General features: G+C 38.8%; 1 protein-coding gene across 10 annotated transcripts in view; it reads left to right on the forward strand.

The window, feature by feature from the left end:
* Positions 1-15,611, forward strand: part of PKHD1 (PKHD1 ciliary IPT domain containing fibrocystin/polyductin) — a 416,955-nt gene that overhangs the window by 227,066 nt on the left and 174,278 nt on the right. For all 10 annotated transcript variants that reach the window (XR_006532025.2, XM_044776842.2, XM_044776843.2 and 7 more), the window contains one exon: positions 3,714-3,842. Coding sequence is in view for 9 of the 10 variants with exons in the window: in XM_044776842.2 (XP_044632777.2) it covers positions 3,714-3,842 (129 nt within the window). In the remaining variant the exon portion in view is untranslated. The remainder of the gene's footprint in view (positions 1-3,713; positions 3,843-15,611) is intronic.

Consider the following 15,611-nt stretch of genomic DNA (forward strand, 5'->3'; position numbering starts at 1 on the left):
ATGTCTTTGATGCTTTATGAAAGATGGAAGAAAGGAGAATGGGTGAAGCAAGCCTCTTTGGAGAAAGATCAAAATATTTCTGAAGATCTTCTATCTGAACCATGCTGTCTTTTCAGTGAGGGCTAATTGGAAATACTGTCCACAGTCATGTGAAGACATTCAGATGATCAGATATTCACTTCCTAAATTTGCCAGCCCTTTCCCCACAGATCTAAGTTTATTTCCTTTCCTCTGGTCTCTGAGAATCTGTCAGCCTTTCTCGTGTTTAAAGTCAACCCATCTCTTTCAGCGTCTTCTTAACTTTGTCCCATCAGTGAATGACTCTTTCTTGTGTGGTTAACCTCTCCTTCTCTACTAGCGCCTTCTGTTCAGTGCCTCTCAATTAAAACAAAACAAAATTCATGGATACTGAATCCTCCTCTAGTTGATATCTCTCCTGCAAACTTCTCAAAGACCAGTCTTCTCTTGATGCAGAACCATAAAAGGCTAGGGTGGATGAAGGACCTAGGTGGAGAGGGCAACATTTGACTCAGAAATCAAGGTGGAGACCACTTCAAATTCTAACTGTGGTCAAGTGACAAATTTGTAGAGGAAAGCAGGGTGAGGCTTTGTCACAAATGTTGGTCCTGATCAAAATTTATAAAGTTCAGTTTTAAGATAAGTCTAATTTGTCTAAAGATTGGGAGGATAGATCAAAGGCAGAGGGTCTCAAATCTTAAAGCTGTCCATTCCTCAAGGAGCTTTTTGGATTACCTGACCTAACGTCTGCCCTTCCTCACTTCCAGTGCATTCTCAATCCGCTGTAATCCACAGTGGTTTACACCTCAACCACTCCACTGGTACTCTTCTCATCTTGATCACCCAGGCTCTGGTTGACAAATTCAATAGCCACTTCTTGTTCTCTCTCTTATTGGAACTTTGCTATTAACAAGACCACTTCTGCCCTCTGGACATGCTCTGTTTCTTAGGCTTCCAAGGCACTCCTCTCTCTGGGTTCCCCTTACGTGTCTCTCACTACTTCTTCTTTCACTCTTGTAGGCTTCTTCTCTCCCCGCCTTTCTATATTAATAATAGTCCTATAGAAGCCTGATATAAACTGTATAGAAATCTAATAACTGCAGGAGACTGAAACTGTCTCTTTCTCCATTAAGTGTTCTTATCTTAACACAAGATGGTACAGAATGATCAAATTCATTCATAATATCATCCTTTAGAATAGCTCCTTTAAGATTTAGTTTGTTCAATTAAAGACAATTTCAGCTCACCTATAAACAAGGGTGAAGGTGACAAAAGTGAAGAGTGTTTGTTTCCAACATCTGTGATATGAGAGGGGAGTAATTAAGAGTTTTTGAAGCTTGGCATGGAGTTTTAAAGAACCTAGTCATTACCTGTTAGAAATATTCCTGGAAGTAAGGCATCAGGACATCTCTTTCTGGCCTTTGTGATGCTAGATAGTGACTACTTCAATAAAGTCCCCATCCCATCCCCACTTGAATATTTAGAGTATAGTATTGGAAAGCTAGCAAAATTGGGAGAAAACTTAGAAAGGTATTATGGTATTGGTGTTTGTAAAATATTTGTAAAGCCTCTTTCTGATGAGGCTTGTTCCAAGACTATGCCTGATTCCCATAGCGTGGGGTATAAATTGCCCGGATTTCTACTTGACCACAACCTATGTATTTTTAAGTTATCCTGGGGCTCTAATTAGACCATGACTACTGGGGAGTTGGGTTCAGATAGACAAAATAACTGAATGTTCCCCAGGGTTCTGACCTCAGGCATTTTCTCTTCTCACTTTGTAATCCTCTGGAACTGTCACAACCATCCTCAGAGTTTCAAATGTGACCTCTGGGCAGGTGACATCAAACTCCATCTCTCTGATTCAGAGGGCTCTCCCATCCTTCAGATTGAAATCCTTGCCCTGCTTGCTGTATATCTCTACCTGGAGTCCTTACGGACACACACAGCTCTATACAGCCCAAACTAAATTCATCAGCATATGTCTTAATGGGCATCTCTGTCCTTTAACACCCATGCTGGTAACTCAAAGTTCATCCTTGGCTCCTGCATCTTTGTTACCCTTTACACTCTGACCTCTGATTATTTCTCCAGCCTCATCACTTGTCCCCTTCCATCTCTGTGGCTCAGCAACACCAAACTGCTTATAGTTCCTCCACTTGATCTCTTATTTCTTGCCATTGCTCATGCTCCTCCCTCTGTCTGGAGTACAAACTCTCATCACTCACCCTCATCTCCCTCTGCCTTTTACCTTTGTATCTCCTAAGCTTTAAAATGCAGCCCAGATGCACAATATTTACTTACACAACTTTCATAACGCTCTTAGCTCCTTGGGGGCAAGTGTGACATTTTATTCCTTTTTGTATCCCTATTTTTTAGGACAGTCCTAATAGAGAAGGCACTCTTTATTTATGTTTGTGAAATTAGTGAGTAATGATGAGATTTCCCGCCCCCTTCATCATGTGAGGTTCCCCCATCATGTGAGTTCTTGAGATTCCCAGGAAATCTCCCTAGCCTGAGAAGAAAATATTTTTCATAGAACAAAGATATTTCTCCTAAAAGACTTAATTCCATTTATGGTTTAATTTGAATTTCTTAAGATAATGCTGAATGAAAGATCTGTACTGGAAGAAGAACATTTAGTCATCTGTGAATTTTTTTCATCCTTTTTTGAGACAATCTCTCTGCCTTTCTAACTCTGACCAGGGATCACATTCCAGAAAAGAACATGTGGGTACAGTTCAACATGGTGTGCGTGATGTGATACTGGGAAGTCTCCATTGGAAATTATTAGATTTATGTTTCAATTTCCTGATGAAGAAGCCAGTGGGATGGTTGAAAAGAAAATGCCATTTTATCATCAGTGGCGATATCAATAAAAACTAGTTGGAACATACCAAGTGTATGTAAATTACTGCAAAGAACGGTGTCTGGATTATGATGCTGACTTTAAGCTGTATTAAGAGCTGTGAGATCATTCCCTCTGATTCAGTGATTCCATTGCTAATACTCTATTGTAAAAAGAAATCAGTATTATTGGCAGATTTGCTTAGAGATATTTAGCACTGTATTATTTATAATTTAAAAAGAAAGTAGAAGGAACCTAAATACCAAACATTAGGGGTTAAGTAAATTATGGACTTTTTATATGATAGAATATTATGTAGCCATTACAATTATGTTTACAAGGAGTTTTAATGACATTGGAAAATGCATATGAAAAACTGCTAAGCTCAGTAAAATAAGAACTGGATATAAAATTGCAGATATGATATAATCTCAGTTACATAAAAGTGCTGGGAATTTCTGTAAGGAAATATAAACAAAAGGTGAATGGCAGTTATCTCTAGCTAATGAGATTGCAGGCAATTATTATTTTTTCTTTTTGTTTCTATATTTGTATTTTCCATATGTTCCATGATAAGCATATGTAATATTTACAATAAGACAACACACAAGTGTTTAATAACAAAAATAGAATATATTTTCCCTAGAAGTGGAGGTAATCAAAGAATCGAATAGTTACTTGCTTTATGCCTGATAAATGTCTTTTTGGAAGGTTATAAAATATCAAAAGACAACTACTTTGGGAGGTGAAAATATCACAGCGTCCTAAAATAAGGACAGAATTTGCAAGTTATCATAGTGAATCAGATTTTCATAGCTAGTCTTGCTATATTCCTTTTGTTTTCTAGCTTCTACCTCTGTACCTGAGTCAGCTTTAAAATGGTCCCACCCTGAAGCATGGACAGGAGTTGAAGAAGGCTGGGGAGGACACAACCATACCACTCCAGGCCCTGGGGATGACATCCTGATTTTACCCAGTGAGTAAATCAACCCATAAATTAAAAAATCACAGACTGAACCAGGCCAATCTAATGGAGGATTACCTGTTGTTTAAGTACATTGTACAACACAGTAAAGAATGTGGAAATAAGTAGCCATGTATGTCCACAACCTTCTTTTTTGGGTTTAATGCAGGAGAGGAATTTTATAATCCAGTGAAATCCAGAAAAAATAGCTCACCCTACCTTCATTAAAAGTGGAAGAAGTAGTCACTGTGCCCAAAGGAGTTAGAATAATCCACTAACTGGATAATTTTTCTTACGTGTCAGAGAACAGATTTGCAGAAAATTTTGGTATCATTATGTTTGAAAGATACAGAGTGTGTGGAAGAAAGTAATATTAAAATGCCTCCTTGTCTTTGCCTGTGTGAATCTTTTAAATATAGGGCTGAGGAAAATGATGACTAAGCTCTGCGATTGCTGTGATTTTTCAAAGATGCTGGAAAAGGAACAGATAAATAAAATAGAAAAATAAAATTCTACGTGTGTATGTATATACGTTTTATCTGTCTAGCTATCTAATCTATCATCCATATATCTATCCACCTATTTAGATTTCTTGTCCCATGTACGCACATATACAAGGATGACTCTTCAGATAAACAGAAACGCACATCCATATATATAAAATTCTTCTTTTTTTAGAGAGAGTTCTTGAGACTCCCAGACTCTCCCTAGTCTGAGAAGAAAGCATTTTTCATAGAACAAATATATTTTCCCTAAAAACCTAATTCCATTAATGGTTTAGCTTGAACTTATTAAGGTAATACCAAAGAAAAGATCTGTATTGGAAGAAGAACGTTTAGTCATCTGTGAAGTAATAGTGATACTATCAAACGTTTGTTGACACCTAATAACGTGGTGAGAATTATTCTTTCTCTCTTGACTAATTTAATCCTCACAAAACTCTGTGATAGAAGTAACATTATTATCCCCATTTTGAGTGACAGAGAAACGAGGCCCAGGGCAGTTAAGTAACTTGCCCAGGGTCCCACAGTTTGCAATTCAGCAGAATCAGGAATTTAACCCAGCGGTCTGACTCCAAGTTCGTATTCTTAACCAATCAAGTACGTTCCCTTTCTAAAAGGACAAAGAGTAAATGAAAAGAGAGTAGTTATATTGTCCGCTTTGTTTATGGTGAAAAATGAAGGCGGAATGATCAAAATGTGCTGCCCATCTTCTGGGCATTGAGGTGTGCCTGTGTGACTGTGCATAGAGCGATGAGGGACAGGAGCGGGTGGGCTACCCCATGTGAACCTGAGCTGTTATTATCATCCAGCTCCCCTATCATCCACCTCTCTCAATGGAGGATGTAACTTTTTGAGTAAACAAGCTCATGAGTCATTCCCATACGGAAGGGAAAAATCTGTTCTGTCTCAGCCATCTCTTTGATGAATCTAGCCAGCGGATTGGCCCGGGGCTATGGTTTTTCCCACTAAGCAAGCTGTTTCCCCCACCCCATGCAGGAAGCAAGGGAAGCTTTTGAAGGTTGCCAAGCTTTTAGTATCCTTTGGGACCTTTATGCTGAGCGAGGAGTAATCTTAGCTATCTTGCTTGGCACTGCAGTTGACTGTATCCGCTGTGTGCCCTGGCGCCGGGAGCCCCTGGCATTCTCCATTCTCCTTCATTCCTTTGTTCATGGTCAGCTTAGAAGATGGGCGTGAATTCTCCATGAAGCTGCTTTTAAATAGCACAAATCAGTGCTTCAGAATAAAGGGTGGCGAAGCCACAGGCATTGGATGTATAAACTTTCTCCCAGTCGGTCCTTCGGTATTATTGTGAGAACCAGAGAAGTTAAGATTTTTAAAACATGTGGTTGTTGTTCATTATTTCTAGTTTTCAAATGGAAAGATCAGGGAAAGAAAACAGACATGCCATATATAATAAATGAAGTCCTTAACTCTTTTCCTGTTGCCTCTCTCCTCTTCTCTAATAAGCCCTCTTTTAACTTCAGCAAATTATCTTACAGTGGCCAGCATTTAATCCATTGTTCTGTTTAGTTTTGTGTCTTACTTAGGAGCTGTTCTGGCTTACTTTTCCCTGTGGATTTTCGGCAAACCCTGATGCTTTGACCTCTCATGGATCTTTTGGTTGAATTTACCTCCTCTTTCTACTTGCGGTTTGGCATTCTTCACCTTTTCCTGGCTCTCCTGGTTTCTTTCATTTCCAGCCTCCTTTGAATCAAGTACATCTGTTCACCCAAATCTGGCACAAAATAGATGCTCAATAAGTATGGCTTTAATGAAGTGTACAACCTCAATGCTGCCATCCATAATTTAATGCCAGAAATAAATTTTGGGGCTTGACACAAGGTTTGACACAAGGCAGCTATAAAATTTTATAAGTCTGTGAAAAATAATGTTTTCTCCTTTGAACAGTTTCCTAAAAATTAAGATTTTGATGATGATGCTAATGATGATGATAGCAGCAACTATAATCTGAGTGCTTAGCGTGTGCCATGCACTGTGCTGTGTGTTCTCTATGGATTTTCTTAATTAATTCCCACAACTACTTCATGAGAGCCTTCTGTTTTTATTCTCCTTTTTCTAGCTGAGGAATCTGGACACAGAGGGGTTAAGCAACTTTCCCATTTCCTCCAGCTAGTAATGAAAGAGTCTGGGGTAGGAAATCACACAGTTTGATTCCAGAGCCTGAACTGTTTATCATATATTTTTTAAAACTCTCCATCCCTGCCTGCTCTGATTGATCCACGTCAGACTACATATTATACTGAATTCATACTTCTCTGCTTGCTGTTCACGTTGTCCCCTTCACTTGGAATTAAAGTGAAGAAAACTCTACTGTTTGTTGAGGACCTAGCTTATGTCAGATACTCTACTTGAGGAATTCAATCTTACCACATCCCCACTTGGGATGTACATGTGGGAAAACTGGAGAAACTTCCCAAAGAGGTATCTGATATAATGAGATGTTGGTAAAGGCATTTGCTTTGTATCTGGTAGCTAGTGTAGTTGAAATTCAACTCCTTTCCAAGTCAGTTTAACCAACATTTACTGAACACTCACAATGTTCAAGGCACTGTCCCAGGTACTCCTGGTCTGGGGCTCCAAAAGCACGTCAGAGACAGCCATGACCTCAAACAGCTAGTGATTTAGCTGTATTAATGAAACACATACTACATAGTAATACAACAAATAGCTGTAATCAACACAGAAGTGTTTAGAATCAAAGTGTCTCAGGCAAGCAGAAGAGAGATGACTTCCCAAAGGAAGAGGCATTAGAAAGAGACCTTCAAAGATGAGGTAAGAATCTGAGGAGCAGTTCTGAGACACAGGGCATACTGGGGAGCTAGTGATGCTTCAGGAGCTAGATGATGGGCTGTCGACTAGGATAAACCTGGGTTCACATTTGGATTCTGACATTTATCAACTGTGTGACATTGGACAAGTTTTAAACCTTTCTGACCTTCATCTGTAACGTAAGGGCCATAATTAATATGTCATAAGGTTGAAGAGATTAAATGAGATAACATCAGTGCACATGGCCACTGCATAGAGCATTGGCAGTAATGGAATTAAAGATGAAAGCTGTGCTTTTTAATGTATTGGGTGCTCTTTTCCTTCATTTTTCCATCTGGCTGCTCCTCTTGGCCTCTGGTATTAGCGACATTTAGTATTTGCTTTCCAATGGCTTATTATTTAATTTTCACAACATCCTTGGGAGCTAAATAGGTAATAACTATTATTACAGTAAAAACCCATTTTTACATAATACGATTTTAATGGAACTGCTGATTTTACAAAATGAAAGTGACTGGTAAAGAAGATTTAAGTGATACTTTTGAACCTCTAATATAATTTTATGGTGTTTTGTGTATTTTAATTCATTAATAAAGGAAACGTGTAGAACATTTCCATCATTATTCAAATAGAATAGCATAATTTTTCAATAAAATTCTTAAGGTAAATTGCCTATTTCCATTTTCTGGGAAATCAATTTTATGGAATGACCTCAGACCCATCCTATTCCATAAAAATAGGACTTTACTGTACTAATAAAAGATATCACTATCTTAAGTACGGTACCATTTTCCTTTGAGGCGTTCTGTCTTTATAGACACTGGATGTTGAAAGAGCTGTAAATTCTTCTCAGTGGTATTATATGGAGTGAGCTGAGGTAATCAAGAAGAATTTGCTCTCGTAGCTTAGTTTATGATGACTTTGCTTCACACAAACAAGAATAGCCAGTTGTCTTTGCCTTCCAAATATTGGGAGAATTGATCTAAATGCTAAAGAACTGGTCTAAGATGTTCTAAACATTTTACAGAGTGGGAACAAGTTCTGTTTAGCATGCTATGCAGATCTCAAACCTTCACGAGCATAGCTGGTCAAGGGGCAAAGTGATGCTGCTAACTTGTACTCCATATTTTGTCCTGAACTGACTTGAGAGGATTTATGTAAGATGCTTCCAGTGCTTTCTCTGAGAGAGTTACAGCCATGACAAGATGACACTCTTTTCACACAGGGCAAGCTTAATGAAAGGAAAATGTGTTATAATTCCAAATGGTAGGATTCTGTTTTGAAGAGTACAGATATGATATCATATAGCCTCCAGCATGTTTTGCGTGTGTGTGTGTGTGTGTGTGTGTGTGTATGGTAGAAGTCACTGTGTTCCATTTTCTGTGTTACTTTGAACTGTTCTTATTCCAAGAGATAAATGGGAAAGTACTGCTTTTCTTTCATAATAGTTCTTCTGTTTGTTCTGGTTTTCAGTACTCGGGTACTTTAAATGGCAGAGAGGCTCATCAAAGCCATGTGATGTTCAAAGATGGCAATATTTAACACATTTCCTTGTTAAGTCACGAGGCGTTAAGGCTGGTGATTTGAGGTAAGATTATCGTAAATCAAGAAGTAATTTTTGGACAAAGGAATTTCTAAAAATATTGTAAATTTAGCGTTATTAGCTTGATTTACCATTTTCTTACCTGAGATTACAACTAATTTAGGATAAGATACACATAATGCAGAGATTTAGGTCCGTAACATCAGTTAGAAACCAAATATTAGAAATATTAGTGTTGTCTCTATAGCTTGAGAAGTTTTCAAAGTTCTAGTCTTGTCCCATTTGGATGAGATGGAAAAGTCGTACGAACTATCTCCCCATTCATTCAGGGTTACTAGCAAGTGGGAAGGGGAACAAATTTAGGCTTGAGTTGCTGGAGTTCTTTGTATGATGCATGGCATCAGAATGGTGACTGCTGGAGAATGTGTGTTCCGGAAATCTGTCACTACTTAAACCACCTAGCAACTTCATAGCTTAAAACATACATTTAAGTTTGCTCACAATTTTGTGGGGAACGGCTAGGCTGGGATCTTCTTGTTGGGTCTTCCTTGCATTGCAGCCAGATGGTGGCTGGGCTGCAGTCATTAAATGGCTCAACTTGTCTGCGTGGTCTAAGACAGCTCACTCACATAGCTCGTAGTTGATGCTGGATATTGGCTGGGAGCTCACTCATGGCAGTCAGCTGAGAGGCCTCAGTTTCTCTCCACATGGTTTTCTCTGTGGGGTTTCTTAGGCTTTCTCACAGCATGGCAGCCAGATTCCAAAAAGGAACAGCCTAAGAAGACATTCCCCATGAGTGAGTCCAAGAGATCTGGGTGGAAGCTGCATGCCTTTCTGAGCCAGCGCTAGCAGCCTCAGAAAATCATGACCACCACGTTGCCTTGGTCAAGCAAGATACTAAAGCCAGCTTAGACACAAGGAAAGAGAATTAGGCTCCTCCTTGCAATGGGAGGAATAGCAAAGAATTTTCAGCTGTCTTTAATCTACCACTGTGTGTGTTTATGTGTGTGAATGTGTGTGCACGTATGTAATTAAGAGCAGATGTACCTGATTTAATTCAAAAGGTTTGAGTGTTTTAGAGTCTGGTGTGCTGTCTTCCTTCTCTGGGCAGACTTTATTTAAATTCCGTTGGCTTACATGAGTCAGAAATTGAAGAACACCAGGAGACGGAGTGGTCAAAGGATTTTAGTGTCTTTATTCTTTACTGCTTATAATGCTTGGTGTTTCGGCCTTGCCTCTTCACTGCCTGAAAGTGGGATTCTTCCACCCTCCACATTAGGCCCCCTATCTGGGATTGCTCACTCTGTGTGGGGATAGACAGCAGTGTTTGGGCTGCAACCTATGGCCCAATCTCTACATGCACGAGCAGAAGCCTCTGAGGAGAGAGGGGTGTGGTGACGTGAGGGGAGGAAATGGGAGCACAAATATTTTGAGCGTTTTGTTTCTTTTAAGGCAGAAATTAGAAGCCCATAGGGACAACAGTCAGAATTTTGTTTTACCTCATTTAGAACATGAATGGGAAAGCTATTCTTCAAGATATTATGGGGGAAAACAGACCACTATGATTTTTAAGGAGGTACTTTTGACATAGAAACTTTCATCCACATTATTATCAAATAAAAATGAAGAAATCAAAGAAAATCTGAAACCAAAGATCAAAGGGTCTTTAGATACTGTATAATTCTCCTTCCTTTTAGGCGGTTTCTTCAAGGGAAATATAGACCTTAGGGAACCTTGCTTAATGGTAAAAGGTATTAAGGCTGTGTCCTTCCCACGAGAAGGAAAAATCAGGATCTCAGGTTCCATGGAGCAAGTATTTCCACACATCTCCCCAAATAGTTTTGAAACATTGAAAGTAAATTGACTTTTTATATATCCAATTATTTAAGAATATACTATAGAAGCTTACTATTTAAAGCAATTTAAGTGTAAAATCCTTTGCAATATGGAGTCCTTTGATGAATTAAATGATTATCTAGCAATTTATTTGTTTCATTTTGGGTGTTTTTACATGGATTTACTTGTATTAAGTAAATATTAATATATACATAAAACTATGGATACACAGCATCGTTGAGCTGGTAGGAAATTTCATGGCTATCTAACTCAACTAAAATAAGCTAAGATAATGTGTTTCATAAACTGTAAAATGCTATGAAATACGTTAATATTATTGCCCAAATTTATATGACATTTTGTTCCAAGGATTAGAGTAGAATTTCAGTCTCCTTGCTTTCAACCCAGTGTTGCTAATTGCCTCCTGAAATTTATAAGAAGGAATGCTTTATTTGTTATGTTTAAGATTTGTGTTCCTAAATGGGTTTACATTTGGAGGACCCACTTGGAGACTAGGTAGTTCCTCGTAGGTGCAATAACTGTGATTCAGTGGCTTCTTACACGTGAATAGCAGGGGTCCTCTAACTGCTCACCACGGCCTGGGACAGAGTCCCCTTGCCAGGGGTGGACAACCAGAGTAGGAATTTTTTTAAAAAAGTATTTTTACAATTATATGTGTTTTCCCCATAAAAATTAAATTTCAATTAAAATAGTGGAGAGTTTCATTTCCTATAAGTGACAAAAGGAACATAATAAGAAACATATGAAAATAGGTTGATATCCTATCTCTAATCTCAATTTGTCAATCTCTGCTTGACTCAATCATGGTGTTTGTTTCTGGGCTAATTAGAACTCACTTAGAACCTTCTCTTGGGACCCAAAGTCATGTAGGTCCTAACACTCTTTATGGCTTGCTAACTTGCTGGAACTAATTAGAGTTTTACTCTGAGTGGTTTTTCAAACCTTTTTCTGTCCTCACTCACCTGAGAAACACATTCATTGTCATAATGCATTAATGTCAGTATCATAGCAATTTTCTGGGAGGGGACACACTTCCCCCCAGTTTGCACATCATAATTTGGGCATGGGGGTATTGGCAGGTGTGAAGGATGTAAGAGACCCAGGGGTTATTTTGATACTTAACCCCACCTAGGGAATAACTGCTTTTATAAATTTACAACCCCCTGACTCTGGTCTCCCAGAAGTGTGACCCTTCTGGGCACTTTTTGTTCCCACCCAAGAGGAAGCCTGACAGGCACAGCTGTAAAACACCTACAGTGCTTTTCTTCAGTTGGACTAGGTATGACTTCTTTGCTGCCATGACAACTTCTTCCTCCTACATAACCTCTGGGTACTTCCAAGCACAGTTTAAAGTTACTTTTTAAAGGAGCTATGCATTATTTTCCTCAGGATGTTTAAATGTGCTTTGACCTTAACAGTACAAAGTACAAACTTCTTAGAAGCAATAAATGCACTGGTGGTTGCTATGGAAAAATATAAATATGTATCATAAACTTGATAGGAAAGCAGAATTGGCAGGACTTGGCATTTTATTAATTGTGAAGGATAAAGGAGAATGAGACTGGAAAGATGACTCAACTTTTGTGCATGAGTGAGTGGCTAGGAGTGCCATCAATAGAAATAGAGGACGCAAGAGAAAAAACAGGTTTATCAGGGAGTAAAATAAATTTCATTATGGACATGTATTAAATTTCATGTTTAGATGCCTAGATGGTAACAGGAAATATGGACCAGGAGTTTGGGAGGGAAGCCAGTTGGGAATCTGGACTTTGATTTGGTCATCCTCAGAAGAGTTGATTAAGGAAGCCTTGGGGCTTGAACTTGGGTCAGAGCCAACATGGGAGCCATTGCAGAGAGATAGAAGGTGTAGGTAGGAGACAGCATTTTGGAGGAAATTATAATTTAAGTGGCAAGAAGAGAAACCAGAGAAGGAGCAATCATGAAACCGAGAGGAGAAGTCAGACAACAGTAAGCAAGAAAAGAGTAATACCAAGATGGCGGAGGTGGTTAACAGTAAATGTTCCAAGGAGGATTAGGGGGATGACCATTAGAAATCGCCTGAGAATAAACTGTATACTCTCTGGAGGCTCCCACCGATCAAAGGCAAAATCGAACACTTGTCTTGCCTTACAGTTTCACACGTCTACGTTGGATCTTTATGAAAACCCTTGTAGAGATCAGTGTCTTCAAGGATACCCACATTGTTGGTAAAATTAAAAGAAATTACTCTCTGATGAGACAGCAGCACTTCTAGGTGGCAGCCAGGTTTTCCCTGGTCACTCTCTGGCTAGCATACTGCTAAGTGTCCTAAATTAACAGGCTCAGATGATAGGTTCAGTCCAATAGAACTGGTCAATTTGTATAGCTCACTCAGTTTGAGAAAATAGAATAGACTATATTCTCTAAGATATCACTGTCATTTCCTAAAGAGGTACAGTATTACAAAAATATAAAGCAGCACAATAAATATATTTTTAAAAAACTTAGAGGATTGTATATAATTGTTGCAATGAGTTCAATCCTGGAGTTAAGAATTGAAGGTCATATTTGAAACATGCAGCAAGAGTCCATCAGATTACATAAAGTTCTCTCAACTTCAGAATCCTGAAAGCAGCATCCAGAGATTTTGGTATTTATTTTGGGATGTTGATATTAGGAATGAATCTCTTTAAAGTCATTAGTAAATAGAGCGACCAACTACTCTGGTTTACCCAGAACTGAGGGATTTCCTGTGACACAGGACTTTCAGTGCTAAAACCTGGAAAGTCCAAGGCAAATCAGCACAACTTGAGATCACGACTAAGAATTCACCTTAAAGGTTCTTCCCAAGCCCATATTTTGTGATCTGCACTGCAACATATTTGCTGAGACTTAATGAAATTTTTCCTTGACTTAAATGCATGAACTTATATTTTACCTAGTTTTATTCCCCCAAGAGATTTGTCTCATGGAATTAATATTCTTTGAGGAGACACAGGCATTTCTCACAGGAGAAGGAGACCTGAGTGATTGCATATGTATTTTACCCCCCTGGATGGGGCTGAGGAAGTATGAGCCAAGTAAGGAACAGCTGCCCATGAGGCCCTTAATGTAGAGCAGGGCTTTTTTCACTTGTTCTAATTGAATTACTTCTTTTTCTCTTTACTCTCTGGGCTGTTTTCCATGCAGATATGCTTGGAATGTAGAATTAAATAATTCATGATTTCCCAATTATTGGTTTAGGTATAGTTGCCATTTCTTGAGTTGATTATCCTTTCTGAAGGAGCTTTTGGCATCTCTTCCTTTGTAGAGCTTTACAGATAAGAAGTTTTCCCAGTGATGAGGCCATTAGAGGGGCAGCCAGCAGGGGCAGGAACAGCATAGGTGGCTGCTGCTAACCTTTGGGTCACCACAGTTTTACACAACCTGAGGGTTTTTAAGTTTTTGGTGCCCTAGTTTCCTTTGGCAGTCTGGTGAAGCCTAGATCTTTTCTCAGAGTAATATTTTTAATACATAAAGTAAAATAGGATTATAAAAGAAACCAGTTATATTGATACAGCTATCAAAATATTAAAATCAAATTTGTGATATAACAATATGTATGCTTCTTTATTAGAGCATTAAATAAGAATATGTAGTGCTGGTTCTAACTATTATCATAATTTAAATGCTGTCATTTTAAATAATCTTCAAAAGGTACTCCATAAATTCCTCCTGTGCCTGTAAATGTGTGCTGTTCCTCCCCGGGAGAAGTGAGGGTTTGCTCCCCTCCCTTTAAATCTGGGCTGACTTTAGTGACTTGCTTGACCTATAGGATGCAGTAGAAGTGACGTTCTGGGACGTCCAAGACTAGGTCACAGAACCCTTGCATAAAAAGCCATTTGCCTGGATGTCTTACTTGCTGTTGGGACGGTCCCCTTTGGAACAAAGCCCTCAGGCTATGGGGATCCCAAATCACATGGAGAGGCCACATTCTTCACCTGGTTGGTGGCCCCAGATGAGCTCTAGCTAGTAGCCAACATCACCTTCCAGCCATGTAGATGATCTATCGTGGACATCCAGGCCAGTTGAGCCCAGTAATGGGCGGACTTGCTGACAACTTGGAGGTTTTCTTCCCTTTATTTTAAAACACATTAAAAATCCTGTATTTATTTTTAGATAAATATTATTATATTACTCAAGATTTCTTATGTGTATTAAATAATGCTCCTTTAGAAGGGGCTCTCCAAGGTTCAGTTAGTCAGGACTCCATGTGAGCCCTGGAGGAGGGGATGGCTTACATGATAGCCAAGAGAGTGAAAAGAGATTAAAACTCCTCCTCAAAGGGAGCATTGTCTCCTCTTTTCCAAAATTGATTTGTACTTATTCCATCACTGCCCTTTGCACAGTGTGCTTGATATTAAAGCAGAGCTGAGAAATCGTGCATATATTGAGCACCTATTTACTGAGCACGTGATTTGTTATGTGCCAGGCTCTTTGCCTCACGTTGGGCATGAAATGGTTAGCAAAACAGTTCCAATGCCTACCCGGAACGTACTGCCTAGTAAGGGAGACGGAAATGTAATCACACATACAGTTATAAACCAATAGACTTAGCAACTGTGCTGTAGGAAACATTTAGAGTTATGACAGTGTATACCATGAGGGCCTGGACCAGAATGGAAGTGAATCAAATTACGTAAACCATATTGTGAAGCTAAAAACAACCGTTTAGATATTAACTATTATTAGTAATAAATTTACTAAGGATTTCTCAAATTGTTCCCTGTGAAGCTAGCTCTTTATAAGCATCACAGGGGAGAAAGATAACAAAGTCAAATGAGTTTGGGAAATTTTGGATTAAACAGATAAAATTCTTTAAATGTAGTCTTTTCAAAGCCTTTTATATGATAATATGGATTGTGTAATTTTCAGAGAAGGATATAGTATGTGCTCTTTCTCAAGGATCTTTAACCATGTAACCCTTTTATTCAGAAAACAGCTCATGATACCAGGGTTTTAGGGAAAGGCTCTGAGTACGAAGTATTCTCACAATTATTCTAACACTTGCAACCACTCCCTGAGGTTGTATTAGGTAAGATTAGGTCTTCTGTGAATTAGGTTCTGTGA

Source organism: Equus asinus, chromosome 8 (assembly GCF_041296235.1).
Source record: "Equus asinus isolate D_3611 breed Donkey chromosome 8, EquAss-T2T_v2, whole genome shotgun sequence".
NCBI lineage: Eukaryota > Metazoa > Chordata > Mammalia > Perissodactyla > Equidae > Equus > Equus asinus.